Genomic DNA, 17067 nt, shown 5'->3' with positions numbered 1-17067 from the left:
ATCCCTTCCTCCAGGCAGCCCGTACTTACTGAGCATCTACTGCGTGCCCAACACCAACATAGCCCCTGGGAAGACAGCAGTGACCAGATAGAGAACAGCCCCCCCTCATGAGGCCCCCCCACTGTGTGAGGGGACACAGACAGAAACAGTGAACGTGACACAGAAGTGACAGTGCATGTTAGGAGGTGCTGGTGCTGTGGGGCAGAAGGAGACATTGTGGAGCCGGGGGAGATAGCCGGTGTGCTGAGGGAGAAGGCAGGGAGGAGGTGGGATTGAGCGGACACCTGCAGCAGGTGAGGCTGAGCCCAGCGGAACGTGGGGAAAGAGCAGAGGAAGAGCAGGTGCAGAGGCCCCGGGGGAAGTGGGCCTGGTGTGTGTGAGGGTCAGCGAGGCCAGTGTGGATGGAGCCCAGTGAGCAAGGGGAGAGGGCGGGAGATGACACCAGAGGGAAGAAAGGGGCCCATCCTGTGGGGCCTCACCTGGGGGCTCCTCTGAGGGACCCGGGGGCTGTGGGCAATGCTGAGCAGAATGGGGCCTGAGTTGGGTGTTCACAGGTCCCTCAGGCATCTGTGTGGGGTCAGACCACAAGGGTGACGGGGGGCGGGGAGGGCCTGGTGTGGAGTGAGGACAGGGGTGGCCAGGGTGGAGTCAGGAAGGGCGAAGGGGTCTACTTCTTATACTTCTAAAGGGAGCCCACAGGGTTTGCTGAGCGACTGGGAGTGAAGAGAGGGGCAGACAAGACTTAGAATGATCTGAATTTTGGCTGTAGTCTCTCAGCTGAGCAGATTCAAGGAGACGTCTACACTCACAATATCCCCCACACACAACACGCAGGTGGGCACCCCAGCCTTTCACCTCCCCAAGGCCCATTTGAGCCCACTGTTTTTCCCCAGTCCTCCTCCACCCTTGGGTCTGTAAGTCTCCCACTCCTAACTTCCCCTCCCCCAACCCATCCAACCCCAAGCCTGGCCCCTCCTGCCTCCTGGCTCTCACTGACTGTCCCCTCCTCTGTCCCCTTGCCTCAGCCCAGGTCAGGCCTATTAGCACCTGGTCTCTCACCCCAACCTTCTTCACAGGCCTCCAGCCCCATTCCCCCCCTCTATCCCATCCCCCTCCTGTCCACAGGCCTCCAGCCCCCATTCCCCCCCTCTATCCCATCCCCCTCCTGCCCAGTAGGTCATTCTGAACTCAGAACTGACGTTGCTCCCGGGTGCTCACTTCAGGGCAGCACTACATAGAGCAGTGAGCTCTATGACCTTGAGCTCACTCGAAGAACTGCGCTGCAAAAAGTTGTGCCCAACCTGGACGGGGCGGGGCGTGGTCTCTGCGGCTCCTCCGGAAGGACCGGACTGGCCTCAGCTCTGGGGGCTGGAGGGGGGGCGGGGCGGCGGGGCGGGGCCTAGACTGGATGTTATCTAGGCAGGTCTAGGCTGCCCCTGTGGAATTCAGTTAAATCCCTCTCAGGAGGGGCGCCTGGGTGGCTCAGTCGGTTAGGCGTCTGCCTTCGGCTCAGGTCATGATCCTGGGGTCCTGGGATCGAGCCCCACATCGGGCTCCATGCTCCGCGGGAAGCCTGCTTCTCCCTCTCACACTCCCACTCCCTCTGCTTGTGTTCCCTCTCTCGCTGTGTCTCTCTCTGTCAAATAAATAAATAAAATCTTTTAAAAAAATAAAAGTGTTGGGGCGCCTGGGTGGCTCAGTCGGTTAAGCGGCTGCCTTCGCCTCAGGTCATGATCCCAGGGTCCTGGGATGAGTCCTGCATCGGGCCCCCTGCTCAGTAGGGAGCCTGCTTCTCCCTCTCCCTCTGCCTGCCTCTCTGCCTACTTGTACTCTCTCTCTCTAATAAATAAATAAAAATCTTTTAAAAAAAAAATCTCTCTCAGGAGAGGGCTGGTGGCCTAGCTATGGAGACTTAGCATGGAGGGATGCTTAGAAGCTGGACAAGAGGACCCAAAGAGTAGGGCAGAGAGTGGAGTCTGTCCGTTGTGAGGGAGACTCCTTCAGTTCTGGGTCCGAATCCCGGCTCAGCCTCTCAGGCAGAGAGTGGGATCAGGCAGGTTGTCTTTGCGCCCATATTCCTCATCCTTGGGGTCCAGGATGGAGATGTCATTGAAGATGCGTGTGGGAGGGAGGGTGGAGCCAGGTTAGCAATGGGGATGGACCTGATGAAGCAGCTGCTGAAGAGCTCACCTGCCCACCAGTCCTCCTGCTTTGTACCGCACCAGAGTACCACTGTCCCCACCACTGTCAACAGCCTGGCGCTGCTCAAGCTGAATGCGGCAACCACGGACTCCAGCTACATGGACTCCACCAACATCGCCCCAAGTGGGCCGGCCCGGGTACCCCCTGCCTTATCTCCGGCTGGGTCGGGAGGAGGAAAAATGAGCCCTATCTTTACGTCTCACTATGTCCCCGTCCTTGACTTTCTCTGCTCTCCTCGTGGTGTGTCCCAAGCCAGTCCCCCAGTGCTGCGGTGTGGCAAGATGCGGGAGGTGACCGAAGAGGTCTGCAAAAGTTGCTGTACCACCCTGCACATTCTGTTCCAGCAGCAGAGGCTGAAAGGCAAAGGGCCCTGCATTTAAGATCTGGGAAAGGCAGGGGAGGAAGGAGGAGACCTGTCCACAGGGAGACAAGAGTGGGGTGGAGAGAAGGAGAGAGTGGATGGAAAGAGACGAAATGTGGAGACACAGGGAGGTAAAACAGAGCAGGAGACAGGCCCCATGCAGAGAGAGGGAGGGAGAAAGAGGAGCTGGGGAACACAGAAGCACATTCCAGTGGGACTGGAGGCGCAAAGAGAACAAAATGGGAGCCGGCGGGACGCGCAGAAAGGAGGGAGGTTGAAGGAAAAGGAGGCAGGAGATGCCCAAATTGAGATGAAGAGAGATGGAGGAAGGGAGAGATTCTGACACAGAGAGGCAGGAAGAAAGAAAGAGAGGGAACCAGAGGGGAGAGAGAGAGAGGGAGAGAGAAAGATGGAGAGAGGCAGGCTGGGGAACCCCCAGAAGAGCAGAAATTGAACTTCAGGACGGAGCAGGCAGAGGGGGCCCCAGGCTGAGACGGCAGCTCCTGGGAAGCGGATGGGGACGGGGCGGATTGGGGGGGGGGGAGGCCTGTCCTGCCCGCCTTTGTCTTTTGTCCTGTTCTGTCTCTCTACTCCTCTTCTCCGTGTCATATTCTCTCTCCCCCCACCCCACTCCCACCAGCTTTGACGTTCTGCTTGACGTTCTGCCTGACTTGGATCTTGGCCCCTCTCCCTCTGCCCCTGAAGGACGGCGGGAGCCCTCTGGTCTGGGGTGGAGGGATACTCGCAGGACTTTGTGTCCACGGGAGTCCACCCCTGTGGAAAACCCCAGCACCCCAACCAAATACCTACACAAACCTGTGCCCGCTCACTGATTGGATCCAAAAATTCCTGCGGAACAACTAAGGACAAATCCCAGGACGAGTCTCCAACCTCACCTCTCTGCCGACGCCAAGATCCACCTCCCTGAGTTCCCGAATTCTGCGTGCTTCCCCCAAACCCTCCTCCCTCAGACCCAGCAGCAGACCTCCCGCGGACAAGCGCACATTGGCGCCACCTAGCGGCGGGAGCCTTCCAGGACAAGAAGAAAAGACGCTACGTTTTCAGTCTCGGTTCCCTCCTGCTCCCCCCAGCACAGAATGAGAAATAAAGTCTCAGAGATAACCTAGTAATCCTAGCCCGTACATGAGGCGTTCTCCCTGCTGGATAGAACACTCTCACGCTAGGGCCCCACACATCTGTTTCTTCTTCCTGGGACTCAGTGTCCCCATTTGTAAAACGGGAGTCTCCATAAAGGAAAGGTGGGGATCTGAGAGGTGGACACACTCGGATTCTTCAAGTCCCCGATCTGCCGCTGCCCGACTGTGTCATCTAAGAAAGACCGTACGAGCACCCCTCCCTATGATTTTGTTCCCAGGGGAAACAGGACTGAAAATGATCTGGGATTACTCAGCACTGATTAAATGCCAGGCACGGGTTTCAGGCACTATTGCCTCAAAACACTCCTATGAGGCAGAAACAATTATTCTCATCTTACAGATGAGGAAACTGAGGCATAAGGAGGCCAAGTGACTTGCCCACGTTTGCACAGTATTAGGGGTTGGAGGCATGATGCCAACCCAGGCCCCTGGCTTTAGAGTCCACATCTGAATCACATCCTGTGTTAACCAGTCTTTTAAGTGCCAGCCTAATTTTATGATTTACACACCTGTTCCATGCATATTACCTCATCCAACCCAGAGACCATCCCCACCCCTTTTCCACTCCTATCCCACACTGAGACCCTGATAACCAGAGAAATGATGCTTTGCACTCAAGGGGTAACAGGACCACTTGGATCATTCTCTTGCCACCCCCTCCCAACTTCTGCAGCCTGGATGACCTTGAACGACTGGGGCCCTCCCCTCCCCACTGTCTGTTCGCTAGTGAAATGGGGTGAAATTAACGGTGCCTTTAGCTCCTTGGAAAACTCTCTGAGGGGATCCTCTGATTATCTGATTTTAAGGATGAGAATCAGAAGCAGAGAGAGGAAGACACACCAGAATCTCCCAAACTAGCAAGTGGTGAAGTGGGGGGTCTGAGCCCAGGTTCTCTGACTCCAGAGCCTGTACCCGGAAACACCACCTTCAACTGGCCCCACACTGAAGGTGGGGGGGGGGGTGACGGGGAGCCTCAGGCACCAGGAGTCCAGTCCCATTCCAGGGTGGGAGGGACACAGTGACTGTCTCCCTGGGGAAAGGGGTTCAAGATGAGGCTTGTTCAGATGGGGGATCCCAGCCTCAAATGCCTCGCTGAAGGCAGGGCCCTTGTCCAGGGGTGATGCAGAGTCACCACTGAAGGGTTGTGAGCAGGGGAGGAAAGAGGTCAACTTTGAGTGTAGAGAGACCTTCTGAGACCACCTGGTTATGGGTGGGAGGAGACAAAATAGAGGACGGGAGGCTAGAGGCGAGGTTCTAGGAGCAGAGGAGGATGCCTGAGCTGCAGTCAGGCCAAAGGAATGGAGAGAAGGGATGGAGCTGGAGCTGTAGGAGATAAGGAAAAGGAAGGGACGGGGACAGTGCCTGGGGGACTGACCACAGGACTGGGTGAACAGTAGAGCTGTCCTTGAGATGGGAAACACGGGAGGAGGAGTTTGGGGAGAGAGAAATGAGTTAGGACAAAGTGAGTAAGAAGGGCCTGAGGACAAGGGAAGCAAGGGCAAAAATGAACTTTTGGGACTTCATCAAGATAAAAAGCTTTTGCACAGCAAAAGAAACAGTCAACAAAACCAAAAGACAACCGACAGAATGGGAGAAGATATTTGCAAATGACATATCAGATAAGGGGCTAGTATCCAAAATCTATAAAGAACTTCTTAAACTCAACACCCAAAGAACAAATGATCCAATCAAGAAATGGGCAGAAGACATGAACAGACATTTTTCCAAAGAAGACATCCAACTGGCCAACACACACATGAAAAAGTGCTCAACATCGCTCGGCATCAGGGAAATCCAAATCAAAACCTCAATGAGATATCACCTCACATCAGTCAGAATGGCTAAAATTAACAAGTCGGGAAACGACAGATGTTGGCGGGGATGCGGAGAAAGGGGAGCCCTCCTACACCGCTGGTGCGAATGCAAGCTGGTGCAGCCACTCTGGAAACAGTATGGAGATTCCTCAAAAAGTTGAAAATAGAGCTACCATACGATCCAGCAATTGCACTACTGGGTATATACCCCAAAGATACAAATGTAGGGATCCGAAGGGGTACGTGCACCCCGATGTTTATAGCAGCAATGTCCACAATAGCCAAACTGGAAAGAGCCAAGATGTCCATCGACAGATGAATGGATAAAGAAGATGTGGTATATATATACAATGGAATATTATGCAGCCATCAAAAGGAACAAGATCTTGCCATTTGCAACGACATGGATGGAACTGGAGGGTGTTATGCTGAGCAAAATAAGTCAATCAGAGAAAGACATGTATCATATGACCTCACTGATATGAGGAATTCTTAATCTCAGGAAACAAACTGAGGGTTGCTGGAGTGGTGGGGGGTGGGAGGGATGGGGTAGCTGGGTGATAGACATTGGGGAGGGTAAGTGCTATGGTGAGCGCTGTGAATTGTGCAAGACTGTTGAATCACAGATCTGTACCTCTGAAACAAATAATAAAATATATGTTTAAAAAAAAAGAAGATAGCAGGAGGGGAAGAATGAAGGGGGGGAAATCGGAGGGGTAGACGAACCATGAGAGACGATGGACTCTGAAAAACAAACTGAGGGTTCTAGAGGGGAGGGGGGTGGGAGGATGGGTTAGCCTGGTGATGGGTATTAAAGAGGGTCATTCTGCATGGAGCACTGGGTGTTATACACAAACAATGAATCATGGAACACTACATCAAAAACTAATGATGTATGGTGATTAACATAACAATAAAATTTTTTTTAAAAAGGGCCTGAGGACATTGGGTGTGGGAGGACGTCCAGGAGCAGGTGGCTGCCCGAGGCTGGAGTTCAAGGTCAGATGAAGGAGACCTGCGCTGTTGGTGGTTGAACCACAGGAATTGAGGAAAGAAAGGCTCCAGGCTTCAGGGAGTGTTCGCAGGAGGAGGAGGAGCAAGGCAGACTCAGGCCGCCTGTGGAGGTGAAGGACAACTGGAAAGCGGCCCAGGAGGACGTGGATGGATAGCCCAGGTCTTCGTGGTCCGAGGGGGCGGGAGGAAGGGCGCTGACGTCACCGCGTCCGGGGCAGGGCAGGGTGCCCTCCCAGTGAGCCTGTGAGCCTGGGATGAGCTAGGTGTGAGATCCTTCGGTGTCCCCATCTGTGTCACGGGGATGTTTACAACACCTGCCTGCGTGATTTAGTGGGAGGAACACATGCGATCATGATGGAAAGCGCTTAGCCTGGCACCAGGGAAGCTGTCATGATGATTACCCCAGGGGTTCACCTCCTTCCCCTCATCACCACCCAGGTCCAACAGAGGGAGGTGGCTCCCGGAGTTGAGGCAAACGGGCCAACGAGGTGCTCCAGGAGTCCGAACAATGGATTCCCCTGCACCCTCTGTGTGACCAGTGCCTATGACGCCCCTCTCTGGGCTTCAGTTTTTCTCTATATTAAGAAGCCAGGGCGCCTGGGTGGCTCAGTCGTTAAGCGTCTGCCTTCAGCTCAGGTCATGATCCCAGGGTCCTGGGATCGAGCCCCGCATCGGGCTCCCTGCTCAGCCTGGAGCCTGCTTCTCCCTCTCCCCCTCCCCCTGCTTCTGTTCCTTCTCTCGCTGTGTCTTTCTCTGTCAAATAAATAAATAAAATCTTTTAAAAAAGAAGAAGAAGGAAGCCATGGTAAGCACTTCACAGGGCTATCAGGAGGATAAATGAGGTTCAAGGTACACAGGAACTGTCCAACTGAAGCTGTGGCCCACGGTGAGGCCTAGAGACTATCAGCACGAATTTGTAGCCAGATAAAGAGGCAAAGGAGTTCTAGAATAGTTTCTAGCCTGGGAATCCAGAATGTCTAAATGTCTGGGGGTTCCAGAACATCTGAAGATCTAGGGTTCTAGAATATGTGGAGGTTCGTGGTTCTAGACAATTTTAAACTCTTGGGTTCTAAAGTGCTCGAGGACCTAGACTTCCAGGGTACCTTAGGTTCTAGATACTAGATTCTACAATCTGAAGGTCTGGTATTCTAGAGATTTTGAGGGTCTATCGTTCTAGAATAACTGAGACCCTAAGATTCTGGAATAACTGAGGGTCTGTGGTTCAGGAATATCTGAAAGACATCTGGTGGCTTAGATGCCATCATTCTCACATATTATCTGTGGGGAAATCAAGGGCCAAGGACCCATTGGCATTGGCCACTGATGCCCTAAACAGTCAGCCCTGTTCATGCAGCCCCTTCCCATATAGGTGATGGCTTTTCAGATACTGAGAGGGACCATATTTAAAATAGGTCCCATCCTTCACTGGGTGATCTGAGGTCAGTCCCTCCTGCTCTCTGTGCCTCCTCATTAGTTAAACAAGCCAGGATAGACTCTAGAAAATTGCTGAGGGCCCTCCTATGGTCCTGAGACACCAGAAGACAACTTCAAATTCCCAAAGCTTTGAGTCATTTTAATAATGATCACCAGAAAGCAGAATCCGGATTTCAAGCACCAAAATGCAGAATCAAGACCACAGGATCCAGATTAAGGATTCTAGTCTCCCAGTGTCTAAATTCATACTACAGAGAAGATTCTAGTAATCTCTGACTCGTGGAACTCAGGCCCATATCTCCTAGTCCAGCCTTTTAAATGCACAATGCAGGTTTGAAACTCCAGACTTTACACTCCAAAGCTAATCCATGAAATCTTAAAAGTCTAGACCCAGACTCTAGAATCCAGGCCCCCAAACTCAAAATTCAAAATCTACCATTCATGCTCCAGGCCCCAGGCTTCACACAGCAGATGTGAGGATTTCTTACCTCAAGTCCTAGGTTCCAAACACCAAATTCCAGACTCCTAGTCTGGACTCTAGATTCAAAGGCCTTGGATCTAGAATCCAAGACTAAGAACTGTCACTCAAAGACCAGACTCTAAGATCCAGATTCCAGACCCAAACTCCAGAATTCAGACTCCAAACCCCATACTCTATACTTCAGGTATAAATGCCTGACTCTAGACCTCCAAACTCACAGTCCAGAGTTGGAGATCCACAACAAAAAGTGTAAAACCCAAGATCCAGAATCTAATACAACGGATCCAGAGTTAGGGGGCCCAGGCACCCAGATCCAGAATCAGAGATCTGAATCCAGAACCCAAAATCCAAAAGTCAAGATCCAGATCCAGAATCCACTGTCCAAAATCAGAGATCCAAGGTTCAGAATCCAGAACTGAGGGGGTCCAGATCCAGGTCCAGAATCCAAGATTCAGAACCCTACTCCAGGCACAAGAAACATGGCTCTAGATTCCAGTTTCCACACTCTAGACCCCAAATTCCAGGTTCCACGTTACAGACTGTTGGTCCTATCTGTTGATTTCCTCTGATTTGGGGCTCTTGCCCTCCTACATCCTCTCCCTTGAGGAACTGTCCCTGGCAGGGAATTCTTCCTTACAGACTCAGACAAAAGCTTCAACCTAATAAATGCTCATTAGGCCTTGTCCCCCACCCCACTAGCTACCTAGGCTTTCCCGCCTGTAAACCTGACTCTCAGCCACCCCCCACCCCACCCTACCCCCTAGACCTGGGTGGGACCAGGAGCTTATAAATTCAGGTATTCGGGTGCCTGCTCCCCTTCTCTGGCATCCAAGCTGCCCCAGATGAAACTGGAGGATCTGGAGGGGGTGAGATCTTTGAGACAAGAGCCGGGGGTGGGGGGATTGAGAGACACCCAGGGAGACACAGGTCTGCCCTGGTCTAGGGGAGACACTGGATGCCCTGGTTCCAGGGAGCAGACATGCACTGCCCTGAGGGACTTGAGTTTCAAGGGCACCTGTGTAGGTCCATGTGTCCTTTACTGAGGCCTCAAGTTGGACCTGAACCAAGAAAATGTCCTGGAGATGCAAGAAGGAGCTGCAGCGGGGGAGGGGATGGAATGAATCAGGAGGATGTCCCCGAAAGCGTTTGTATCAGAGCCAAGAACAAGGTCAGGAGTTATCAGGAGTTCAGGTCAGCTCAGCTCAACCTTCCCAGGTGTCCCAGGTGCCAGGCTCCAGGCTGGGCAATGCTGGGGACACAGAGATGACCTTTCCTGAGTGTTCCTGGGAATCTGTGATGTGATGGAGGCACACCAGGGGCTGTGAGGCCCAGAAAAGATACCTGTTAGGTCTCAGGGCCTCCCAGAAGAGGTGGGAGCTGAGCTGTGGAGGGCAAATATGAATTTGGAAGATGAGGGGAGCTGGGGCCTCCCATGGACTGGACCCTTCACCAGGAATCCAGTGTCCAGTCAGGCCAGGCCTGCCCACAGCAAATTCTCAGTCTGGTGGGGGAGGCAGACACCACTTACTGGAGATGGTCAGAAAATCCCTCAAGGAGGAAGTGGACCCTGAAGGGAATAGCATACCTGGGAGGAGGAACAGCCTGAGCAAAGGCATGGAGGCATGGAATCACAGGAAGGAAAATGGGAGAATCAGCTGTGTCTAGAAGGGCAAGGTCATGAGAGACCCGGTCAGAGGGGCTGGTAGAAGGGGAGAAACCACTCATATCCTTGAAAGTGAGGTTGAGGAGCTAGGAATTTACCCTGGGGGTGCTGGGGATCCATGAGGGCTGTAAACAGCAGTGGGACATGGTCAACTCTGGGTGTGGAAAGACCATGCAGGGCCATGTAGGGGAACAGGCTGGGGGAGTGGGAACTTGACTGGGGGACAGATGGCAAGGGTGAGGGCTGGTGGGCACCCAGGAGCCCAGGTAGGAGGCTGGGATAGGGTCTGGGGGAAAATGTATTCTGAGCCAGAGTCTGGAGCATGGAGAGAGATCCAGGAGCAAGTGGGATGGTGCTGGGATCTGACAGGCTGTGGGGGCACCTGAGGGTTTGTTCTGGTGCCTGGAGGAACAACCCTCAGAGATGGAGAACCTGGGGGAGGGGGGGAGGGAGGGGGAGAGCAGTCTGTGGTGGGGGTGGGGGCCCAAAGATGGTGGAAGAAATTTCTCAAGCGGCAGGTGGGATGAGTTTGTGTCTGGAGGGATCCAGGTTGAGGCACAGGTGTCCCACCTCACCCAGGTTCACTCTCTCCCCTCCCCAGACTTCAACAGAACCCTCGTCCCTGCTCTGCAATGTGGCTTCTCCTCACCTTCTCCTTCCTGCTGGTGTCTGCAGGTGAGGTGGGCCCAGGTCAGGTCTGGGTCTATGGGAATGTGGTGCCCCTCCCCCACATCAGGAACAAATCCAGGCCCTGCAGTCTTCCACTACCCCCCATTCCCCCTCCCCGAGTCCTCACCCTACCCCAAGACCGTCAGAGGCCTGGGGCTGCTCTAGAGTCCCCATGCCAACTGGGGCCTTTTGCTGCTCCTGAAAACAAGAACACAGACCTGAGTTCGAGTTCTGGGGCTGCCCTTTCCTTGCTGTGTGGCCTTGAGGAAATTACTTCACCTCTCTCTACCTAGAGTGCCTTCTCTAGAAGACAGCACTTACCTATGACGGTAGTGGTGAGGTTTCAATAGCATAATGTAGATAAAGCTCATAATAAGCCTTCAAACAAGTGTTAAGAGGCCAAGAACACAGACTTCTGGGCTCGAATTCCAACTCACCATGTTCTGGTTACTTAACATCTCTGTGGCTCGGGATCCCCAACTGGACCACGGAGATAACAGCAGATGCCTCCAGAGTTGTGAAGATTGAATCTGGTCCCGTGGGTGAGGCACTAGAAGGTACTTGGTCCAGGGCAGTGCCCTGTAAGGACGTGTTGGCATTGCTGAGTGCTGGGTGTATGCCAGACCCTCACGTGGATATAGGCCAGAGCTCACTTAATTCTCAAAACATCTCTATGGGGTGAGCTCTACTGGCCTCATCTGACAGGTGAAGGGGCTGAGGCCGGAGGAGAGTGGCCACTAGGTCAAGGTGACCCTGGGAGGCAGGAAAACTCCAGCCCATGTTCAGCTACCACCCATGGAGAATTTAACTGTAACCTGATGCCTCGCCTCTGGGGGCCCCTTAAAGCTCCCCCCTGCTGCCAGCCTTCCCTCAGGCTTTCTCTGTGCTCTCTCCTCCCTGCCTCCCGCCTGCCCACTGCACCCAGCCAGGGCCTCCACCCTCCTCCGGCTTGTACTGGCCAGGGGCAGCCCCAATGCCCAGCTGTTCAGCCCGAACCCTCTGTCCTTTGCAGGACAACAACCCCACCCTTCCCTGTTAAGCCCCCTGTCCACCACATCCGCATTCCCCCAACCTTGCCAGGGCCCTTGGCCCAGTTCCTGACCCTGGCAGGCAGAGGATGGGCATCTGGTCTGGCTGCGCAGATTCCCTTCCCAGGGTGGGTGTCTGTATGCCTTGCTGTGACCTTCAGGGGTCATATCCCCATTGCCCAGTAGCGGATCATGGTCTTATAACCTTGAAATATCCCTGTTTATATCCTTGTGCATGGTGCAGGGCGTGCGTGTGTGTGTGTGTTTGTGTGCGTGTGTGTGTGTGGTGGGTTTTCAAAGCCCTGTGTGTCCACATCCTGCCCACATATGTGAACTGGGTCCCCTATGTGAAACACAATGAGTGACTTTGAACACCAGGTGACTGACTGGGGGGCTCATCTAGAGATGGGAAAATATGTCCTGTCCTATGTCTCTGGCTATGTTTTTGACCTTGGATGCTTAGCCCTGTGTCCATTGTTTCCCTGGGGTCTGATCTAGTGGGTCCACATCTGAGGGTTGGCTCTCTGGGTTCATGTCTCTTACTCTGGATCCCCACAGTGACTTGAAGACGAATCACAATTTTGACCTTGACTATCTTCATCTGAGCCCGATCATATATCTGACTGACTTTGGCTAAATTTCTGTCCAGAACCTAAATATCTACATGTATCTCTGCATAAATAAATCTATGTGTCATTTGTTTAAAATAACTAGTCTTTATTAAGCAACTATAATAAGCCAGACATCATAGACACACACACTCAGGCACACATAATGTTATTTAATCCTTACAACAATCCCATTTTACAGATGAAGAGACGTAGGCCCAGAGAGGTCAAATAATTTGCTCAGACACTCACAGATAACATGTTTGGACCCAGGGGCTTTACTCTAACATTCCAGATTCAACCACTATACTTAGACTCGTGTCTGTGAACAAGTCTTTGGAGGCCTGAGTGTATATGTGTGTCTCTCCCCGTGTACCCTTATTAAGGACCCCACCTTCTTGTCCAGTCCCTGTGCGTTAGTGGGCAAGTCTGTGACTGGTATGTTCAGACCCGCACTGCAGACTGTAAGTTTATTTTTTTAAAGATTTTATTTATTTATTTATTTGACAGAGAGAGAGACAGTGAGAGAGGGAACACAAGCAGGGGGAGTGGGAGAGGGAGAAGCAGGCTCCCCGCTGAGCAGGGAGCCAGACGTGGGGCTTGATCCCAGGACCCTGGGATCATGAAGCTGCAACCCAAGTATATACAAGTGAATTTCAGCTTAAAGTGCTCTCTCCCTCAGTTCCTAAGTTTGGAAGACTGGTTGTGCCTATGTTTGCCCATGACCTTGTGTGGCCACATCTGCAATTGCCTGAGATGTCCAGACTCTGGAGCCAAGACTGCGTGTCGTACATATCGAGTGGCCACACCCTTTTGATGTCGGTGACAGCTTGGCGATGACCTTGAATGGCTGGTTCCAAGTGGCCATCTCTCTGGCCCTGTATCCAGTGTCCCTGTCTTCACTCCTAATCTCAGAGGACTTCTTGACTTCTGGTCCTTTCCCACCTCCCTGCTCTCCCAGAATCCTGTAGTAAACGGGTGAGGGCCAAGGGGAGGGGGACAGCTCTGGAGAAAACAAGCAGCAGTTGTAAAAGCCAGAGAGAAGGCTGTGCTAAAAATTCAAGGACAGGGACGTCCTAAGAGATTGGGGGCAAGCAGAAGTGAAAAATACAGAGTACGGAATAAAAAAAAAAAATCTTAAAAAAAAAAAAAGAGGGCGCCTGGGTGGCTCAGTTGGTTGGGCAACTGCCTTCGGCTCAGGTCATGATCCTGGAGTCCCCGGATCAAGTCCCGCATCGGGCTCCCTGCTCAGCGGGGAGTCTGTTTCTCCCTCTGACCCTCCCCCCCCCTCATGCTCTCTCTCATTCTCTCTCTCTCTCAAATAAATAAATAATAAAAAAAATCTTTAAGAAAAATACATAGTATGGGCAGGGTGCAGGCAAGGTGTAGGGCCCAAGGAAAGGGACTCTGTCCTCAGGGACTCTCCTCTGCCCGCCCCCTCCCCCCCAGCAGCCCAGGACGACAAGATGCCAGGAGGGGAGGAGTGTGAGCCCCACTCCCAGCCGTGGCAAGTGGCCTTATTTGAGCGTGGGCACTTCAACTGCGGTGCTTCTCTCATTTCCGCACACTGGGTGCTGTCTGCAGCCCACTGCCAAACCCGGTATGAAGCCAGGGCTCTAAGTCCTGAGGGGCACGCGGCAAAAGTCTAGGGATCTGAGAATCTTGGATCCCGAGGAGGAAAGAGCAGGAGCCTGGGGGTTGAGGGGTCGAGTTCGGGGTGGGTGCACCTCCTTGGTCCCTGAGGGGCAGCGGCTCGAGCCATCCCTGGCTTCGGCGCCTTGGGCAGAGGGTAATGGCATCTCCAGACTCCGCAGGGTGGGGGGCCCCCAGCCCGCCGCTCTTGGATCTTTCTGCCTACCCCTCACTCGGCTTGCGGGTGATCCCCCGCCCGCACAGCTTCCTGAGAGCGCGCCTGGGCCAGCACAACCTGCGCAAGGGCGATGGCCCCGAGCAGCTGCGGACTGTGGCTCGCATCCTCCCGCCCCCGGGCTACGAAGCCCGCAGCCATCGCCACGACATCCTGCTGCTCCGTCTAACCCGGCCCGCGCGCCTGTCCCCGCAAGTGCGCCCCGGGGCGCTGCCCACGCGTTGCCCCCAGCCGGGTGAGGCCTGCGTGGTGTCCGGCTGGGGCCTGGTGCCTGATGACAAGCCTGGGACCAAAGGGAGCACAGAGTCACAAGGTGCGTGAAAGGATGGTGCTGGGTGTCAGGCCTCCAGGGACCCTATTCTCCAGGGCTCTCGGGCAAAGAAGACAAGGGCCTGAGGGACGTCCTAAGAGATTGGGGACAAGCAGAAGTGAAAAATACATAGTACGGAATAATAATAAAAAAAAATCTTAAAAAAAAAAAAAAAAGAGGGCGCCTGGGTGGCTCAGTTGGTTAAGCGACTGCCTTCGGCTCAGGTCATGATCCTGGAGTCCCGGGATTCACTCCAAGTCCACTGTCTTCCCCAGTGAGTCTCCCGGATACGCTGCATTGTGCCAACATCAGTGTTATCCCGGCCACATCTTGTAACAGGGACTACCCAGGGCGCCTGGTGGCCTCTATGGTGTGTGCAGGAGTAGAGGGCGGAGGCATGGATTCCTGTGAGGTCAGAGCCATGGGGCAGGGGGACAGGTTTGGGAGTTGGGATGGGATCAGGTTATGCTTGCTTTGGGCCAGAAAAGATGCTAGGGATAGGTTTGGGGATGGGGAAGGAAGAGCAGTTAGAATGGGGATGAGGTTGGAGATGGATTGGGTTGTGCTTGGGGTGCACGATTTGGCGGTTGGTTTGGAATGGCCTGGGTTTGAGTTAAGAACAGGAATGGGCTTGGGGCACCTGGGTCGCTCAGTCGGTTAAGCGTCTACCTTCGGTTCAGGTCATGATCTCAGGGTCTGGGATCCAGCCCGATGCCCGGCTCCCTGCTCAGCGGGGCATCTGCCTCTCCCTCTGGCCCTCTGCTCGTGCTCTCTCTCTCTCTCAAATAAATAAAATATTTTTTTAAAAAAAGAATAGGTGGGCACCTGTGTGGCTCAGTCAGTTAAGCAGTTGCCTTCGGCTCAGGTCATGATCCCAGGGTCCTGGGATGGAGTCTCGCATCAGGCTCTCTGCTCAGTGGAGAGCCTGCTTCTCCTTCTCCCTCTGCCTGCTTCTCTGCCTACTTGGTTTTTTTTTAAAGATTTTATTTATTTATTTGACAGAGAGAAACACAGTGAGAGAGGGAACACAAGCAGGGGGAGTGGGAGAGGGAGAAGCAGGCTCCCCGCTGAGCAGACCCCAGGATCATGACCCGAGCTGAAGGCAGACGCCCAACAACTGAGCCACCCAGGCGCCCCTTCTCTGCCTACTTGTACTCTCTCTCTATCTCTCTGTCAAATAAATAAATAAAATCTTTATTTAAAAAAAAAAAACAGGAATGGGCTTGGTTTAATTTTTTTTTAAGATGTATTCATTTATTTTAGGGAGAGAGAGAGAGCACGAGGTGGGAAGGGGGCAGAGCGAGAGGGAGAGAGAGAATCTTGAGCAGACTCCCTGCTAAGTACGGAGCCTGCAGCCTGGAGCCCTATGTGGGGCTCCATCTCAGGACCCTGAGCCGAAATCAAGGGTCAGACGCTTAACCGACTGAGCCACCCCAGCACCCAAACCAAACCAAACCAGTGCCCCTGGTTTGATTTTAGATGGAAAATATGTTGGGTTGAATTGGGGATAGGGCAAACTTTGTCTAGGATGTGAAAGACATGATGACTGGGATTGGTTGTGTTGGCAGTGAGGATGGGAGTAGGTCTGGTTTGATTCCGAATGGGGAAGATGTAGGTGTTTGATTGGGTTGGGGTTACATGGGAAGGATAGAACATGGGTTGGCCAAGTTGTATTGACTTGTGTTGGGTTGGATTGGTTTGGGTTAAACTGGGTTGTATTGAGTTGAGTTGGGGTGGGATTGCATGGGGTGGGGTTGGATTGGATTTTGATTGAGGTTGTGAATGTGATTGGGATAGGGATGGGGGCACCGGGATCCAGAAATTTCCCATTCACACTTTCCCTTCTTCCCACAGGGTGACTCCGGGGGACCCCTAGTCTGTGGGGGAGTCCTGCAGGGCATTGTGTCCTGGGGTGATGTCCCCTGTGATGCTACAATGAAGCCTGGAGTCTATACCAAAGTCTGCAGCTACTTGGAGTGGATTAAGGAAACCATGAAGAAGAACTGACCATTTTGGTCTACCACCTATGTCGCTGACTGAACGGAAGCTCCCAGAGCTGACCAGCAGCTGACCTGACCTGGGACAGTGTTGGGCCATCCCTCAAGACCTCATTTGTCCAAGGCACAGATGTTAGCCAAGGACTTGTCCCGTCTCAGGCCAGAGCCGGTGCTCAAGGTCACCTGTTTAAACGCCGAGATAACAAGAGTGCTGATGCAAGTTTCTCTGTAGGAGTTTCTGTGACTTTCTTCTGGGGATGAAGGGAAGTGGGAGCCAGAGACTGGTTGGGGACCCAACCCTACTGTATATTGTTCCTTTTCGCCCACTGCCCCAATACCTAGGTGAAGAGAAATGGCTTGAAGTAGGGCTCTCTTCATTCACATATGCATAGGATCAGCTGTGTAATCTTGAGGAAAAGACCCAATGCCCCTCAGCTTCCGTTTCCCCATCTGTAAAACAGA

The 17067-nt window shown here is 53.2% G+C and overlaps 1 protein-coding gene across 1 annotated transcript; it reads left to right on the top strand.

Annotated features, from left to right (window-relative positions):
* The first annotated feature begins 10758 nt into the window (after positions 1-10758).
* On the top strand, positions 10759-16995 carry KLK15 (kallikrein related peptidase 15). The gene is made up of 5 exons (XM_045892048.2): positions 10759-10801; positions 13884-14031; positions 14328-14611; positions 14884-15020; positions 16463-16995. Exons 1-5 carry the CDS (start codon positions 10759-10761, stop codon positions 16613-16615), a joined length of 765 nt encoding a protein of 254 aa, XP_045748004.1. The 3' UTR covers positions 16616-16995.
* The last annotated feature ends 72 nt before the right edge of the window (positions 16996-17067 follow it).

Source organism: Mirounga angustirostris, unplaced genomic scaffold, assembly GCF_029215605.1.
Source record: "Mirounga angustirostris isolate CCGP_5_RB_7025 unplaced genomic scaffold, mMirAng1.0.hap1 SCAF_16, whole genome shotgun sequence".
Taxonomy (NCBI): Eukaryota; Metazoa; Chordata; class Mammalia; order Carnivora; family Phocidae; genus Mirounga; species Mirounga angustirostris.
The sequence above is the reverse complement of the archived record's forward strand: the minus strand, read 5'-3'. Positions and strand labels throughout refer to the sequence as shown.

Bases quoted from the DNA above. Each gene is read 5' to 3' on its own strand.
- KLK15 (XM_045892048.2), top strand. From the start codon at position 10,759: ATGTGGCTTCTCCTCACCTTCTCCTTCCTGCTGGTGTCTGCAG. The intron at 10,802-13,883 runs GTGAGGTGGGCC...CCCCCCCAGCAG, and splicing joins CTTCCTGCTGGTGTCTGCAG to CCCAGGACGACAAGATGCCA. The intron at 14,612-14,883 runs GTGCGTGAAAGG...TGTCTTCCCCAG, and splicing joins AGGGAGCACAGAGTCACAAG to TGAGTCTCCCGGATACGCTG.